This window comes from Sander vitreus, chromosome 15 (assembly GCF_031162955.1).
Source record: "Sander vitreus isolate 19-12246 chromosome 15, sanVit1, whole genome shotgun sequence".
NCBI lineage: Eukaryota > Metazoa > Chordata > Actinopteri > Perciformes > Percidae > Sander > Sander vitreus.
Window position 1 is genome coordinate 18,651,462 of NC_135869.1, and position 17,439 is coordinate 18,668,900.

The window sequence follows — 17,439 nt, forward strand, 5'->3', positions numbered from 1 at the left end:
TAACATTATTGCCCAAACTACAACCCTATAGTTTACAGAGCAATTTGTGTCTGCATTTGTAACTGCTATTAATAACTGATACAGGACTACCTTAAATGTGTCTTTTAATAGTTAACACTAGAAAACCATGTAGACATTAAACACCATAGCTACTGTTATGCTGTTATTTTCCATTGCCAGTGATAGCAACATCAAAGCCGCAGCCAACATTTTAAAGGCACACTTGGAAAAAAGACTGTGACTGATGCCAGAGCCTTAATAAAGAATTAATGTTAACTAGAATTCATAAAAGCACAGATTTTCTCATAAACAAATCATCATGCCACATCCCACCACCAGTGAAGTTTCTGAGGATTAAGGCAGTTTAATGCATCAAAATGAGCATGCTGTATTGTTTGGACATGCTCCCCAAGTCATTTGGGTTGGACATGCTCGAGTAAGAAACTCCTGCCATATTTGGGGATTAATTTACAGTTGAGATGTTCCCAAGGAATTGTGAGATTATGTTCAGCACAGTGTGTCTGCTAGAGTGTGATAAAGCAGTAATCCGCCTAGTGTTTAGCTGTGTTAGGGATTCTAGGTTGACTCTGGGGTCTATATGTTCCAAACATACCCTCTCTTCATCTCTCATCCCTCTCTCTGTCACACACACAGTCTTGGTGAGCATTAAGTCTTCCTTACCACGATAATTGGTTGACAGCTCATTTACTTGATACACATTCACTGCAACTGGTTTGAGGAGTCAGGGCTGTAAAGTTGGTACAGTCATTTGATTATCAGTCTTTGTTAGGCAAAGCAACTATGGCAGCTCATTGTTGAAGATGTGATTCTTGATTTATTTATTCATCATTAATTTAGAGGAAGGTAATGTTCCTTTTTAGTCTGTTTGTCTGAAGTAACTGGCCCTGAAAGCTCAACGCACTGCAACTTAAGAAAACACACGCAAATGGACAAAATATCTTCCCCAATTTGACAGCACTTGCGCAGGAATTAGAAAAAACAATACGTTGCAAAGTGAGAAAACACAACCAAATACCGAAACGCTGCAAATACAGAAAACACAACCAAATACAAGAACACAACAGCTTGGGGCTTGCCATCAATGCACCAAGACCTGGCTCTATGTTTCAGTGCTAAATCACTCAACTTCTCACCAATGATCATTTTACAAAATGTGTGTTTCAGAGACTGGAAATAGTGTATTAAATAGAATATATAATAGCATATTTAAAAGGAGTCTTATTTATGGGGACTAGTATTCAAGGAAAAGTTAATCTCCAAAAGTTCAACATTCAATACACTAAATCACTTTCTTGCCGAGAGTTAGATGAGAAGATCGACACAAAGTATTACCTACCATGTGGTATCAATCTTCTCATCTTTCCCAAAATGATGAACTTTTCCTTTAATACTAGTCCCCCCCCAGACTTCTGATTTCCAACCAGTTTGCCTTTTATGTCACAGTAAAATGTCCTATTCTTAGAAGTGTTAACATATACCTATTTCCAGTCAAACACAAATTTGCAAAATTATCATTAGGGAGAAGTTTTGTGATTCAGCACTAAAACATTGAGCCAGGTCTTGGTACAAAAATCTAAGGATCAAGCTGCGACCTCTCTAAAAAGGAGAGTCAGCTGCTTGTACATGTAGAGTCCCTTTGGCATGCTATGACTCCTGCAACACCTCCAACACACAGATCTCAGCCCCTCCACCAACTGGCCCTCTCTGTGTCCCGCCTCTTCTCTCTGCATGCCCTTTAACCTTCCTGCCTTGGCACAGTATATATAGTCTGTGTGACTATCAGAGTTCTCCTGGCAGCCATCATGAAGGGTGCAGTCTTGATCTGCTGTTTCCTCTCCCTGCTGCATTTGCAGGCCACAGCAGGTAAGACTTTTAGTAAGCATTTTGCTTAAACATCTGGTGGATTCCTTGTATTTTATGTTGGATGGTGCATTGTGGGCAGGAGATATGCTTGTATACAAATGCTGCTGATGGATGAAATAGTGATGCGGTGTAAGTTTAGAGTCTTGTTTAATGCATGTTTAATGATTGCTCTGTTAGCTTGTTCATACTGTGATGCTGTGATGCTGTGATTCAAACTGTTAAAAGTAGATTGTCAAAAGTAATTGGTACAGTTCCTGTGTCCATTGTGGGGGAAGTTTGAGCAGGAATAGCACTGGCTTCAGTGACAGTCATAGAGACACCAGCTGAGGATAGACAACCCGTTCTTTCTTTGCCACCAAGCAGGACTATTTCAAATCTGTCTCAGTTTATAATTAAACTGTTGGCACCCAGTACAAAAACGTATTTAAGTGGCTCTTTGTCGTCTTTTTAATCATTCAAATCCAAAACAACCACAACACTCTAATCCCTAACACTTTTAATGTATGAACAAATGTCTTCTCATTCATTTTGGTGACAAACTAGAGTTCAGCCTCTCCTGTGGACTGACAGCATGTCAGCTGTCCTAACGCATGGCACCAGCTGATGGAAAGTCTTACCAAGGAGAGGACAGCCACCCAGAAGCTTGAATGGACACTGAGCTTTTTGTCACATACCTCTGCATTCATTGATGTGAACTCTTTGCTTCAATCTTGAACTTTATTTTCCACAACTTGGTTCAGAAGAGTTACTCCAGACTTGAAACACCTATAGGGGGCAACATTTCCTGTGATAATAATCCATAACGTCATAAACTACAGGGGTCGTGACAATCTCACAATAAATGTGATTACATGGCACCTCTGGAGTTGAGTGTCAACAACTTCGCCCAGATTACCCATTCTAAAAATGCGGAATGGTTACTGGGTCTGGACTGGAGCGTTTGGTGTTACCCTTGTCCGTCACCCTTGTCCGTCCTTGGGTGGCGTTCAGCTCCACAGCCCGGGCCCAGGCCTCCATATTCCAGTCTGCAGTCAGGTGTCTAAGATTGGAAGGCCTCCTGAAACCCAACACTGTTCACTACAGTTCCTCCCTCCCTCCGCTCGACTCCCCTTCCCTCCTGACATCTCACCCCTCCCAGCCCATGCTTCCCTTTAGATACACTGCGCAGCTGCTGTCACTCTGCACTGTCACAATCACAATTTATTCCCAGCAGTTGGCCTTATAGGGACATGCATTCTCCAGGCAGGAGGGGCCAGGCTTTGGCTGCAACTCATGCCTTCATAGACCCCTTCAGCAGGTCAATGCATCTTTTGGTGGCCTCTGTCTACTGTATGTGCATACTATGTATTGATTTTTGTTGTTGTTGCTGCAGAGCACACAGGAGTTTTGATTCCAATACCTGCAGGTTATGGACAATTATGAGAATCATGAAGTCCTTGCTGCTCAGTGTGCAATTATTTGTGTTACTGATTAGTTCAAACAATGTCAGGAACTCCATTTAAGTAGCTAACATTGCAGAGATGAGCATAAAGGGCTAATCTCCTTCAAAAGGAATGTAAAAAAAAAAAAAATGCTATCATCTCATCATGGGTTGTCTAACAGCCCTGGGCTGTGCAGATTTTCTAGTCCAAAAAGCAAAGACATTAATGTTATATCCTAACACCATCATTTTGTAGATTTTGTGTATATTTTGTAAGAAATACAGCTGACAGCAGCAGCAGGGCCTACACAAGACAAGGTAATCTTGATGTTGTTGATGTCTTACACTCATTTTTTGTCCCGCATCAGTCTTTTTCATCAGTCAAATTTAAAGACTGAAGCCAGTCGATTACATCAATAAAATTGTCCACATTTTGATGTAAAGCAAGGACACCATGGCTTTGGAAATTGTAGACATGATAGAAAGAATAATTTTCGTAAAATATAGCTTTGTATGTCTCTGTGTATGGTTAGGAATCTTTAGGCTCTGGTGTAGCAGTGTGAACAAAGCTTCAGGTGTAGTAAGGCCTGTTCGATCTGCCAGGCCTGGAGTACTCATCTGACTCTGCCATAATATTTCCTTTACAGTCATTTACCTGCCGGTGTTAAATAGCTTCCTTCTTTCACGACAAAGAAAGGAGCAGAGAAAACCTGTGTTTTTTTGTTTGTGTGAATGGGTCAACATACTGTTAAATGACCAACCTGACTCCATGATGCTGCTCACTTGTCATATAGGAGTAAACGTAGGTTGCTAGAGTAACTATTGGGTTATTATAGGATTGCCAGAAACCCTACACTAACCAGGTCTTGTGTGAATGGCGCTGACTGACCAAATGAGGATTGAAGCCATGTTCAGTGTCCGATGTCAAATGTGGTGTTTGAGTGTAAGAGCAGTTTAAGAAAGCTGCTAATACAATATAAAATAAAAGTAATTAGTGGAAATGTAGTTACAGCGTTTTGCTAAAATTCAACACTCAGAGAGCTGACTTTTATAGACATATCACAGTCTATATTACCTCTTTGAGAGCTTGATTAGTTCTTCACACCAGTGTGTTTATACTTGAGTGGTAACCTCGATACAGTGAAAACATATTTGGCCTCCTCACTTTGCAGAGGGGGCACATGGAAATTTAAAGGCACACTTTCCCCACGTGATCCCCTATGATGGTATGTGGCATGTCTGGGACATCCCTACGTTGGTAGTAGTAGAAGAAGGGACACACCAGTCAAACTCAATGCCTAACAACACACCCCTCCTTAAGTCAAGCCCCCCAGTCCCAAGGGCACCTGATGTCCTCTCCTGGCTTTCGAACAGGAGAGCAGGGATAGAGGCTTCAGATCAACACCTCAGGGTGAAGTGCCTTTGCCATTGCGCCCTCCTTTAAGCCTGTCACTCAACTACATGTCTAGCTGTCAGTGACCCCTTAGTAGACTTACAATCTGGATGTGGCTCACGTAAGATGGTCTGTAAGGGCCGGTGGCAACCCTTAGGTCATGTTTTTTGGTTTATTTGGGTTTTTTTTACCGTTAAAGGGGTGATAGAATGCAAAACCAAGTTTACCTTGTCATAGTTGAATAACAACAGTTCGGTGGGTGAAATGGGCATACAGAGAACCACAAAGTCCCATTGACAACCCTTTCCTTTGCAAATCTCACAATTTGAAACTGCTGCTGAAAACGGGCAAATCCCAATGAAGCTAATAGTTGACGTCAACTCGGTGGCTGTACCTTATTTGGCTCTGGTCTGTACCTTTGTCACGCCCCAAAATTTTGCCAGCGTACATCTGAGACATTAGTTTAGCTGCACGCTGCTCTGTGTATTTCAAAGGGAATTACAAAGAAGAAAGTTTTTCAAGGATATTGAAAATGAACCACGGTCATAAATGCAGGCTGTACAGAGAATTCTATCATCCTTTTAAAACAAAATACACCAACATTTGGATGTAGAAAGTAGTCTGCCTTTGCACATAAAAACTTTCTGTTTTGAAATACATACATTTACAGGACATAGTGTGAAAGTAATCTAGAAGTAATGAATTATATTTGAACTGCATTTGTTGTGTAAAATGCCTGAGACATACAAAGAAAACCATCATGTGTTTTGTTTGCTACATATCAGTACTGTCTTTGAAACTTACATGAGCAATCCTGGCGGTCCGGGTACAGTAGCTCTTATTTGGATACATTACACAATTAACTCTAAGGGATGTGGATGTCTCTGAGTCTCCACACTGACTAAAATAGGAACCAGCCATTCCGTTCCCTCCTCTTTCCATCTTTTGACCCATTGTGGGTCTATTTTTGACTACGGTGTAGTACTAGCTCCACAAGCTGTGCCACCTGTTGCAATCGGTGGCATTTTCTCACGACGCCCTGCACAAGCTCTGCTGACTGCTCTCACACCTCTGACCCTTGCTAAAGGAAGAATCATGTGCATTTGTATGGATTAGGTTTATTTAGCATACATTGAGCTTTGCTTTTTGGTGAAATGTATATGCAATGTCCTTCTAACGTGTGCAAGAAAATTGGCGTATTTGTCACATTAATGCTATTTCTGTCCTTTGGTATTTTACAAATCAGTCCTTATGTAAAAATTGTCCACCGTGTTTAAATTTGAATGAAACCGAAGCCTCTTCATGGATCTTTCCAGTGGAGCCCCCTGGCCTTCAGTTTAGGTTGCCTGAATCCCCCCTTGCTCAGGATAAATCCTCTGACTGGGGGTTCCAGGCCTGTCACCCTCATCATGTTCATAATTCAATTTACCTCCACTGTGATGCAAGTAGAACATGATCCAAGGGGTTAACACATACACAGATACCTAATATATACAGTGTAAATATACTATGCACATGTCCTTGTGCAAATACATACTATCACCCACACATTCATGTCCACATAAAAACAGATTGCTTATTAGGGTAATCCCTGGTTGTAATTTTTGACCACATTGAAATGAATTTTGTTTAGTTCAGTATGTGCTTATGATTGTCTGAATTAGTTGACAGTGCTCAAGATATATTCTTTTTTAATTTGTCCTCATTTCATTTTAAAGATTTCTTTTTGTTGGGGCTTTTCCGCCTTTAATGGACAGGACAGCTAGGTGAGAAAGGGGAGAGAGAGGGGGAAGACATGCAAGAAACCGCCACAGGTCTGACCCGAACCCTGGACCTCCACGTCGAGGCACAAACCTCCATGCACACGCGCGCCTGCTCCACCCACCGAGTCAACCCGGCCACTCTCCATTTCATTTTAACTACCTATGTATTTGCACATTGGATAGTGATTGGCTCCACAATTAGTGATGTCACAAACAATGCTGTCACATGAACAACTTATTATACTGTACATATTTCAGGGAAGTACAAAGCCTTCTCCCCTTAGCAGAGTAACGTGGAAATGTGTTTATATATCTATCAATATTTATAGTCAAATATCTGGCAAAAGTAAAGGGGGTCTTTAAACTTGAGCAACATATTTGCACAGTTTTGTTGTTCCATCTGATGATTGAATAGCCTCCACACAAGGCTCTGTAGTTGAGGCATGACTCACCCAGCTGCTGAGGCCGTGGTAGGCTTAAATCACCAGCATTCCTTCTGGATGTGCTGATGCCACCAGAATGTTTCTCCAAACTGAGGGAGGGTTGTGTGGCAACGGGCTCAGTGAGGACACATGGTCCTGGTTGCAGATGTCCAGGGTTCAACTCCCCTGGCGCCTGCAGGGTTAATTTTGAGCACTGATGCAAGGCCCGCCCTCCGTGGGCAACACTGCCTCTATGATCTTTGCAGACCTCTGTGCCAGGGCTTCCATCAGGGATTGACTGGATTGGGAGGTGTTAACACACTCACAGCAGTTAAGGCCCACTCAAGAGGCTTGTGTTAAAAGACACGACTCTTCTGAGTGATGAGTCAAGTTACAGAATCTTGAGTAAGCTTTGTGTGCTGAAGGGACAGGCCTGTTACAGTGAAGAGATGGGACATGTTCCTCAAAAGTTCAATCATCCTCAGTGTTCTCTGAAAGCTGACATCTCTCAAACAAACAAAAAACTCTTCTTTGTATAACTTATCCCATCTTGTGCCAAATCTTTACCCAGTGCTTGTTCAGATGATTTAAATTCTGGCTTTTGCAATGTTTCTCTTTGACTCAATTTGCTCAATGTTTATATATATATATATATATATATATATACTGTATATACATCCTCTTTTTTTAGCAACACATCCTACTGTACCTCCTTGAAAATACTCGTTGGGAATTACTAACCACGTAGCCTTTTACACATTTAAATACGTAGTGACACTGAATCTTTTTAGGGATTGCAGTAGCATGCCCTCCTTTTATTTTGGCTGCTAACCTTTTGGTTTCTCTTGTTCATGTACCATGCTGGGAGCAACATTACACAGGCTTATTTTTAGCAAGTTGACTCGGGGAGAATCAGCGGTGCTGCGTTGTTCCTAACCAGCAGTGTGTGTCACTGCTGCTACACTGCAAAAGACCAACTGTCTCAGTTAAAGCCTGAGCCATATGTCATTGTGGGGGGTCTTTTATGGTCTTTACATTATTGTTTACCTTTGCACATACTGTACTAAAATGATCTTTTTTGCTTTCTGTGGTGTGATATTCTTTCAGATCATTTGATTTATTGATTATTCATGAATGGAGACACTTTTCTTTCTCTGTCTCAGTCGTCAGACATCTTTATTGACCCCAGTTCATGTTATTAATGTGAATATATTTCTATTTTAATTACCCTTGTGTCATTAATAATAACAAAATAAATCTAGCTTCAGGCTTGTAAACAAACAGGCCTTCACATGATACTTGTCAATTACAGTTTTGGCCAAAGCAACATGCCATTCTGACTCTTGGCCAGAAACAGTAGAAGTCATTGACTACATGGCCGGTGGCTTTACATGCCATGACACCACTGCCGCTGCAATGTGCAGAATGTCAGCAATGAGGTTACCATGTTATTGTATAGTCCTTTTAAAATTAAGATACATACACACATGTTAATGGGTGGCATACGTCAAGCAAATATTTGGCTTAATAGTCACTTTGATTATGCCATTTGTAAACATAAAAATATCTCAAATATTAGCATTGAATCTATCAAAGTGGAGAAAACCTTCTCATTGTACATTGTTTGGTTATGACCCCAGAAAACCAATTTGTCATCATCTCATCGAAACATGCAGTACACATGATTACAGTTAAGTAGTATTTGAAAGGACTTTGGTGAAGTTGCTGATAGAGGGGTAATGGAGAGTATATGGTTAAGTGTTTACTGTATATGACTTTAGACTGGCACATAAAATGATCAACGTCTAAGACGTCTGCAAAAAAAAATATTTTACCTTCCCCCATCAAGTATTTTGCTTCACACCAGTCAGTTTTTTTATTGGTGATGAGTATTGCAGGAATGACCTGGGCATTTGCCATCTAGCTGAGATCAGAGGGTCATGCCCTAGGCAACAGCGGCAACTTTTCATGCTTTCTAATCCTCCATGCAGGTCTTTTCATCTGAACATTATTTAGTATTAGTTTGTAATTTTGAGATGTTTTTTTTTTTTTCAGGGAGGGATGTGCATCTGAGGAGGTTATATCAAACAATCTTGTTATCAAGTCAAGGATTGATTTTGAACTATGTTAATATGTTTCCTGTGCCAGTAAACTAAATTGAACTGGCCTGTGCTGACAGGAAGTATCCAGATGATGTGTTTATATAACAAGATCAATATTCAGATTATGCCATTGATTTGATTTACAGTTGAATGGCTCCAGTTAATCATCCTTACAGCTGCTACTATCAGCTTTAATATTCCAATAACATGCTGTAAATACCTTTAAAATTCCCTAACAACGCTATTAAGGGAGTGTCTGCTAGCTGGGACACACAGACCCATAACCCTCCAGGGACATGGACGTGTGAACCAGGAAGACTTCCCCACTCCTCCTATATATAGCTCATAGCCGTAGCAGGTTTGTCTGAAGCAGGATTGTGTGGGAGGCGTCACAGAAAGGCTTGTTCTGAGGCCTGGACACACAAGGACAGGCCTCACAGTGTGATAAGTCTGTGATAGGTGGGTAAATATAGAAGAGAAAAGACACAGGATTGCACATCATTGTCTCATCATGTATATTACTGATGGGAACACTCAGTTCAGCTCTGAGTTCTCCTCCCAGTCTGTAATGAAACTGGGGAAGTCCCTCACTCTGTCTCTGTCTCTCTCTCTCTCTGTCTCAGTCTCTCTCTCTGTCTCTCTCTCTCTCTCTCTCTCTCTCTCTCTGTCTCTCTCTCACTCTCTCTCTGTCTCTCTCTCTCTTTCTCTCTCTCTCTCGGCATCCTTTATCTTTGCTGTTGCTATAAAGCCCATGGTGATGCAAAACAAATGTTGTTTAGTTTAGTTAAACGTTTGCTTTCTAAAATAAGAGCTGATTTTACTAACAGCTGTAATCTAAGCGATCTGATATGTTTGAAAGTGGACATGACATACACCGGTGAGCGAATATGTTCTTTCGGATTCTCTCCCTCTCACATACAAACACACACACACACACACACACACACACACACACACACACACATGCACACACAAAGGGGGGTGAAATGAATAATCGAAATACCACACGCATACACATTGTGGGGTGCAAAAATGTAAGCCACTTTGGAAATAAATCACCAAATGTAATGTATGCACATTGAAGGAAAGCCACCCATTTCTTGCATAGAGAACCTAACAAAAATTGAAAGGATGAAAGACTTTGTTCCTTTTTATAGTTCCACAAATTCATGAAAGCTACAAGATTATCTCATGCTTATTTTTTGCATAATAGGACATAAAATCTGATAGATTTGTAGTGCACACACAAGGTGAAGTTATGTCTTGTTCTCAATGGATGATTGAATTTCCCTGTGGCCTCCGTACATGTATCACACAGCAGGAAATGGACGTCGTAAAAGATGTCTGCCACACTCTTATCACCAACAAGTGTCAGTTATTTATGCAAAGCTAGTTATCATTCTTGCCGAACATTTTATGGGTGCTATCATGCAGTAGGGTTTTGTATTTACAAAGATAAGACAAAAAGGTAGATGGAAATGAAGACAGCAGAAAAGACTATGTGGACGAGGCATTTAGTGTGCATGTGACCAGTGCATGTGTCTGAAGTTGGCATCCAATGCAAAACAATCATCCACTGCTTATTATCAATTATCCATGTGTCACACTTATATTCGCAGCAGAGGTGATACATATTGAGACGCAAAATGTGTTGATTGACGAGGATCCAGAAATAGCAGCACCATTGGCCTCTGTAGCTCAGCTTTGTTGAACATTATCACTGGCTGCCATTAGGCCGCAGTCTGAGCTTCGTAATGAAACTATCACTGGATTGGTTTGCACCAAATCTGGCCACCTGGGTCCACTGCCATTATTCATGTTATCAGATCATTAAAGACATACACTGAGGATTTGAACAAAGTAACATTTTGTTAATGTTGTCTTTACAGAAGAAGAAGAAGAAAAAGATTTCATCTCCGTCCTCAGGGACAGATCTCACATCGACGAAACGCTGCGGCTTGCAACTGAGGAAAAAGCCGGAGACTATGCAGGTGAGGATCAAAGATTCAGTAGATGTGTTTTGTAAAGATACTGTATCTGACAAATTGAAGTTGGTTCAATAAAGCATGTAAAGCTGTTGAATATGTTCATGTCCTTTAAATCTCTATACCTGATTTCCTTTCAGCAAATTTCCTAATCTTTGATTATTTATGCAACACATAATCAAGGAAGGTGGTTGGTTGTTACAGTGTGTAGGATACTAAACAGAAGCATGTACCAGTTGCTTTGAACCTGGGGGTCAGGACCCCTTGAAGTCTGAGTCTCCCCCCCCCCACCTCTTTTTAAATATATTTTTCTAACATATTTACTTATCATCCTTTCCTCTCTCTATTCTTGTCATCCAGCGGCTATAGAGAGGTTGCGGAAGATCTACCACACATCCATCAAGCCGATGGAGCAGGCCTACAAGTACAATGAGCTGAGGCAGCACGAGATCTCAGGTATCACTGAGGCTTCGTCTACGTCTGCACTTTTGTTCTGATGTGTGGGTTTTTCTGTTTGGGTTGCTTTGGTGACTGATTTGTTGACTTGTTTGCGCACACACACACACACACACACACACACACACACACACACACACACACACACACACACACACACACACATCATCCTCACACCATCAAACAATACATAGCAGACAGGTCTTTTATTTTGTTCAATTCTTGGTAATTTTATCGTATGTTATTATCGCTCTTTGGGCTCTCAGACTCACTTTTATATGAGAGGTATGAACTTTGTGCTATTTTATATGCATGAATACCTTTCAAGGTCATTTGTAGGTATGTGGGCACAGAAATAGTAACAAAATATGTATACATATTTCGTTTTAAGTCCACACTGCAATCAGTTGTTTTTCTAAAACATTATTGGTCCAGATAAAAGTTTGAGTATTTTATCTAAATCACTCCATTCATGATATATTTCTTCCCCCCCAATACTTTTTGTATTGTCCTTGTTTTATTTTTAAATGACGAGTGCACTGTTTCTTCTCAGTAAGCTCAACACTCTAGGCTGCACACTGAACTGCCAAGAACAAATTCTACTTTCCCACAATGAAAGAAAGCTCGCCCTCTTGTGGCTTTTTAGATTTTGTAGAAGAGAGTAAAAAAACAAGATTCACTGGCCACAAAGGCACACCATCCATTTGTAGATGGACATGTTTGACACATTAGGTCAAATATGGGACTAGATTCCAACCCATCCATGCACATTGTTACTCTACCCCTCCCTTTTGCTTCTAGAGACCTCACACCCTCACTCCTCACTCTCCTCCACCTCCTGTTCCCTTCACTTCTCTGTACTCTACCCTCCCCTGTCCCCTATCCCCATCCCCTCCGCTCCCCTCATCTAACAGCCTACCCCGGACGAACCCTGGGGAACTCAGCCACAGGTGGGTGAAGGCGGGGCTTACCTGTGCATGGCACTGCCTGAAGTGCTCAGCCCCTTCCTTACCCCCCTTCATTTGTCCTCATAAATGTATGAGTCACTAAGACTAATATAAATACTGCACTGCTCTCTGTGGGTCAAAGATTTAAAGCATGTTTCACTTTGGGTGACACCCAATGTAACATTACAGATTGGGGTGTGGTGATCCATAGGTGAAAGGTTCAACCCATACAGAGCAGGGCAGCCTCATTTATACCCTATGTGAATCAAAATGGATTTATTCTTTCTTGATTTACTCATTCAAAATCTCAATCCAAACTCCAACTCCCTATTAAAGAATTAAAAGGGAAGACATGTAAAGGGGGTTGCATGTGCAGTTCTGGCTTTAGCAAAGGACACACAGGTTTGAGAGGAGAGGATGGTCAGTGTTTGGCTAGGAGTGAATTGACTTTTTGTCAAACTTTGTTCCTTATTTTTTAATTATTTTAAAAGCCATTAGAATCAGAGGTGGTTATTTTGATTTTCTTTCTTTGTTTCTTTTTTTGATTACATTTTTTTTCTTTTTCCTTTTTGATATTTTGTATCCTCATCTTCTTTTGAATTCATTGAGCTTTGGCTCAGTAGGCTATAACAGAACTTTCCTGCGCCCTACCAGCCCTACACCATGTTCACTCACAACACACATGGCAGCTTGTTATGAGACATACAGCTTGCTCTGAAAACTTGCCCTGTTGAGTCTTAAGTCAGAGTAATGGCGCTGCTTTGATGTGTCACTGAGATATGGCTGCAGCATTTTGTGAGTGGCAATGCTATCCTGACATGCTTATTGGTGTCTCTCAGACTTCAAGTATAGTTCATCCCAAAAACAACCCCAGGATACATTTTGGATAGATTGTTGTTTTGGTTAAACTATCCTTTTATGTGGCACAAAAGGAAATAGAGACTGTAGCAAACATGGGCTTCTTCTGGCAACATGGCAAAGGGTTCAGGTTCAACATTGAACAGCTCAAAGTTCTCGAACCATTTCTTATCAGCCAAAAATAAAAACCCAGCATAACTGGTTATCTCTTAATTTTTTAAATAGAATTTGGGATGAACTTGAGAGGTTCTTTGTCATCATTTAGCCATACTGCTGATATTTGAACCACTGTTGTCTCTCCTTGCCCAACAGATGGAGAGATTACCTCCAAGCCCATGGTGCTGTTCCTGGGACCCTGGAGTGTAGGAAAGTCCTCAATGATCAATTACCTCCTAGGCATGCACGACAGCCCCTATCAGCTCTACACAGGTATGGTTTACTCAATAAATAATGTCTAATGTTGTAATCATTTGTACTATAATCCAATAAGGACGAAGTAACCCTACAATGGCATCATAGATCTACAGGACCATTAGAGAGGCAGCTGCCTTATCAAAATGTTACAGGATTGAGTGTGTAAGTGCAAGAATGTTATTGTGGAGGTTTCGTGAATTAGATCCATGACATTTTAAGAAGGCTCAGCTGTGATTTCTAGCAATTTAATACTGGTCAATTTATTTAAAGTGGCCATAATCAATATTTTATATAACAATGTATTAACTGTAACAATGTGAAAGGGATCACTCATAGTGTTGAACAAACTGAGAATTAAGTCCTGAATCTGCAGCTTCCCTCCTCTCACAGAGCTTTATAGCGGGTTTCAGCTTGTTGTTTAGTTGTCCAGCCCACAACTTTACTGTTTCGGTTCACTCTCACAGCTCTCATAGTGTTGATTTCGTGAAAAGAATCTCTAAAAACCCAGTAAACACTAGCTGCCCATCACCAAACAGCAGACAGACACAGTTCGCAACTGGTGAACATAGCTAAAGAGACTGATATTTCCCTCAGGAGTTTGTAGAGGCCAAAAACAGAGCTAAACGAGAGTGAATATTGACCTTACATTCATTAGTTCATTATGTGACCAGAAACATGACTCCAAATGAATGCTGTTGTCCCATAACTGGACTCTCATATTTAGGAGATACAGAGGTGATATGATTTAGGTGTATAAGCTTGTACAGGGAATATATGATGTAACAGTTAGGAGCAATAGGTACGAGACACGAGGCAGTTCTTTAAAACTTTACCCTAGAACATGCCTGTCTGAAAAGAGAAATAACTTTTTCACACTCCGTGTGGTAAAATCTTGGAATGAGCTTCCAGAAGAAGTTGTGCGTTTCCCTTCAATTAATTCTTTTAAGAATAGGTTGGATGCATTTTGCCTGTCAAAAGGTGTAATGTAATGTAATTATAAAGCATGTAAGCTTATTTATGAATTGTTAGAAAACTTCAATTATGAAATTAATGTGTTTTATAAAAATAAGATTTTAAAATGTGAATATATATATATATATGTATTTGTTTTGTGTTGCTAGAGTCTGGAATAGAGGATTTTATACCCTGTACCAGAAATGTTTTCAATAAATAACTGCTGGATGAATATGCAATTGTTTGCTTAAAAGTTTACCATGAACTTAAAAGGTGATGATACATCAATGTTGTGTCCACGACAAACATCACAAAAATCAGTTATTGCAGGTTTAACCTTTAAATGTGTATACACATCTCTCTAATCTCTGTTTAGATCTACTTAGATTTTCTTTCATTAACGTGTCTCCCAAGCCGTTACTCTTCTTGATACTATTCTTGCCAATCTCTCCCTCTTGTTTTACATGAATTTGTCTTCAGGAGCTGAGCCTACTACCTCTGAGTTCACTGTAATTATGCACGGAGAGAAGATCCGCTCTGTTGAGGGTATTGTTATGGCAGCAGACAGCTCTCGGTCCTTCTCTCCTTTGGAGAAGTTTGGACAAAACTTCCTTGAAAAGCTGGTCGGTATTGAGATGCCCCACAAGCTGCTGGAACGTGTGACTTTTGTGGACACACCAGGAATCATTGAGAACAGGAAGCAACAGGAGAGAGGTAAAACAATCAGTTTGCAGGTTTTTACATTCCACAATTTAAATTCAAAGCAGCTGGCTGCAACTCAGTATCTAGTGGTTTACTTATTCTCTTCTTCTGGCCAGGCTATCCCTTCAATGATGTTTGCCAGTGGTTCATTGATCGTGCTGACCTGATCTTCGTGGTGTTTGACCCCACCAAGCTGGACGTTGGCCTTGAGCTGGAGATGCTCTTCCGGCAGTTGAAGGGTCGCGAATCCCAGATCCGCATCATCCTAAACAAGGCTGACAACCTGGCCACCCAGGACTTAATGAGAGTCTATGGAGCACTCTTTTGGAGCTTAGCACCCCTCATCAATGTCACTGAACCCCCCCGTGTCTACGTCAGCTCTTTCTGGCCATATGACTACGCACCTGATACCAGCCGGGAGCTCTTCAAGCGAGAGGAGATCTCCCTCCTGGAAGATCTGAACCAGGTGATTGAAAACCGCATGGAGAACAAAATTGCCTTCATCCGCCAACATGGCATCCGTGTGCGCATCCATGGCCTGCTGGTAGACCGCTACGTCCAGACCTTTAAAGAGAAGATGAGCTTCTTCAGTGACCCTGAACTAGTCTTCAAGGAGATTGTGGACGACCCAGACAAGTTCTATATTTTCAAATCCATCCTAGCCAAGACCAATGTCAGCAAGTTTGACCTGCCCAACCGCGATGCTTACCGTGACTTCTTTGGAGTCAACTCGGTCACCAACTTCAAGCCCCTGACGGCTCAGTGCTCCTACATGGGAGGCTGTCTGTTGGATAAGATTGAGAGGGCAATCACCAATGAGCTGCCCGCCCTTCTGAGCAGCATTAACTCTGGCAAGCAGCCTGGCCTATCCTCCTGTGAGGCTACTGGCTGTGGTGAGAAGCCAAAGAATCGCTACCGGAAGAACTGAGGAAAACAAAATAACTTGAGTGGGGGAAGTAAGAAGAGAAGGCCAAGCCAACCCTGATTTTGTCAGAATGCCTGTATTATTGAAGAGACAGAGGAGATTAGTGTTTGTTTTTTTCCTCAGGAGAATATGTGGAGGTGCATTTAGGGACTGTGGGAATGAGGCAGATAGAGGGAGGGAAGGGTCATTGTATGATAAGGCAGCTTAAGGACACAAGTGCTAAAGAAATGAAAACATGCCACTGATCACTAAGTTTTGTTAGTGTTTGTCTGGGATTTTGGGGATGGGGACGTAATGATGTTTAGAAACACAGAAATAAATAAAAAAAAAAAAGTAAGATCAAATAAAAATTGAAAATCTGAGACTGAAAACAGTCCAAACCCAGCTCCCTTGTATGTGAATAAAATGGGAAAAAGTGGAAACAGGAGTTGAAAATTTGTGTTGTAAAATCTTGAGAATTGCATTGCAGAAAGTCTATTCCATAAGCTTCAGAAGCTGATTTTGAAGTAGCCTTTTTGTGGGTGCTATACAAAGCCTTTGTGTTTCTCATCCAAACCTTTGTTTTTGACATAGATTAACATTACATTGCATGTTAGATAATATTTAACAGATGCATGCATTTCCTGCTAACATAAAGTTTAAGTAACTGAAACCTGAACCAACCCTGCCATGCAACAAGTAAGGCATTTTTTTCTTTTCGTTTTATACGCTCATCAGTCCTGGTTGTTGACAACCTGTGAAATGAGCACTGTGATGGAAGCAGAGGTCAGGGTTCAAGGGTCAGAGTCTTCACAGCGGTATGGGTTCATTCTGCTTCACTTCTTAACTGTTCTTACTGTTTCTGTTTGCGTCTATACATTCTTTGGCAGAAGTTCAATACTGTGTTATGATTGTTTTTTCTTGAACAATAAGCCTTCCAGCATTTTTTAGCTGAATGACCATTAGAAAACACATGAAGGATGTGTTTGGGTTATAGCTGTCTTTAGCCATTTCTTCTGCAGGATATAAAGCTATATATTGATTTTTCTGTATAAACTTTCCAAATGGGCATAGGCTATATGTGACACCCCCTGCTATACAATTTTACAAACTACCACTACAAGATTGTGATAGTGGATTTCTGTGATAGGCAATTCCTAGCTTGCAAAAAGCAGGCTGGAGGTAAAGGTAAAGTGGAGGACTCATGAGTTGACCCCTGACCTCTGTGGAAAGAC

At 41.0% G+C, this 17,439-nt stretch overlaps 1 protein-coding gene across 1 annotated transcript; it reads left to right on the plus strand.

The window, feature by feature from the left end:
* Nucleotides 1-1,823: 1,823 nt before the first annotated feature.
* Nucleotides 1,824-16,370, plus strand: srlb (sarcalumenin b). The gene is made up of 6 exons (XM_078270140.1): nucleotides 1,824-1,884; nucleotides 10,880-10,975; nucleotides 11,330-11,425; nucleotides 13,543-13,659; nucleotides 15,079-15,312; nucleotides 15,417-16,370. The coding sequence occupies exons 1-6, from the start codon at nucleotides 1,824-1,826 to the stop codon at nucleotides 16,226-16,228; spliced, it is 1,416 nt and encodes a 471-aa protein (XP_078126266.1). The 3' UTR covers nucleotides 16,229-16,370.
* Nucleotides 16,371-17,439: the final 1,069 nt, after the last annotated feature.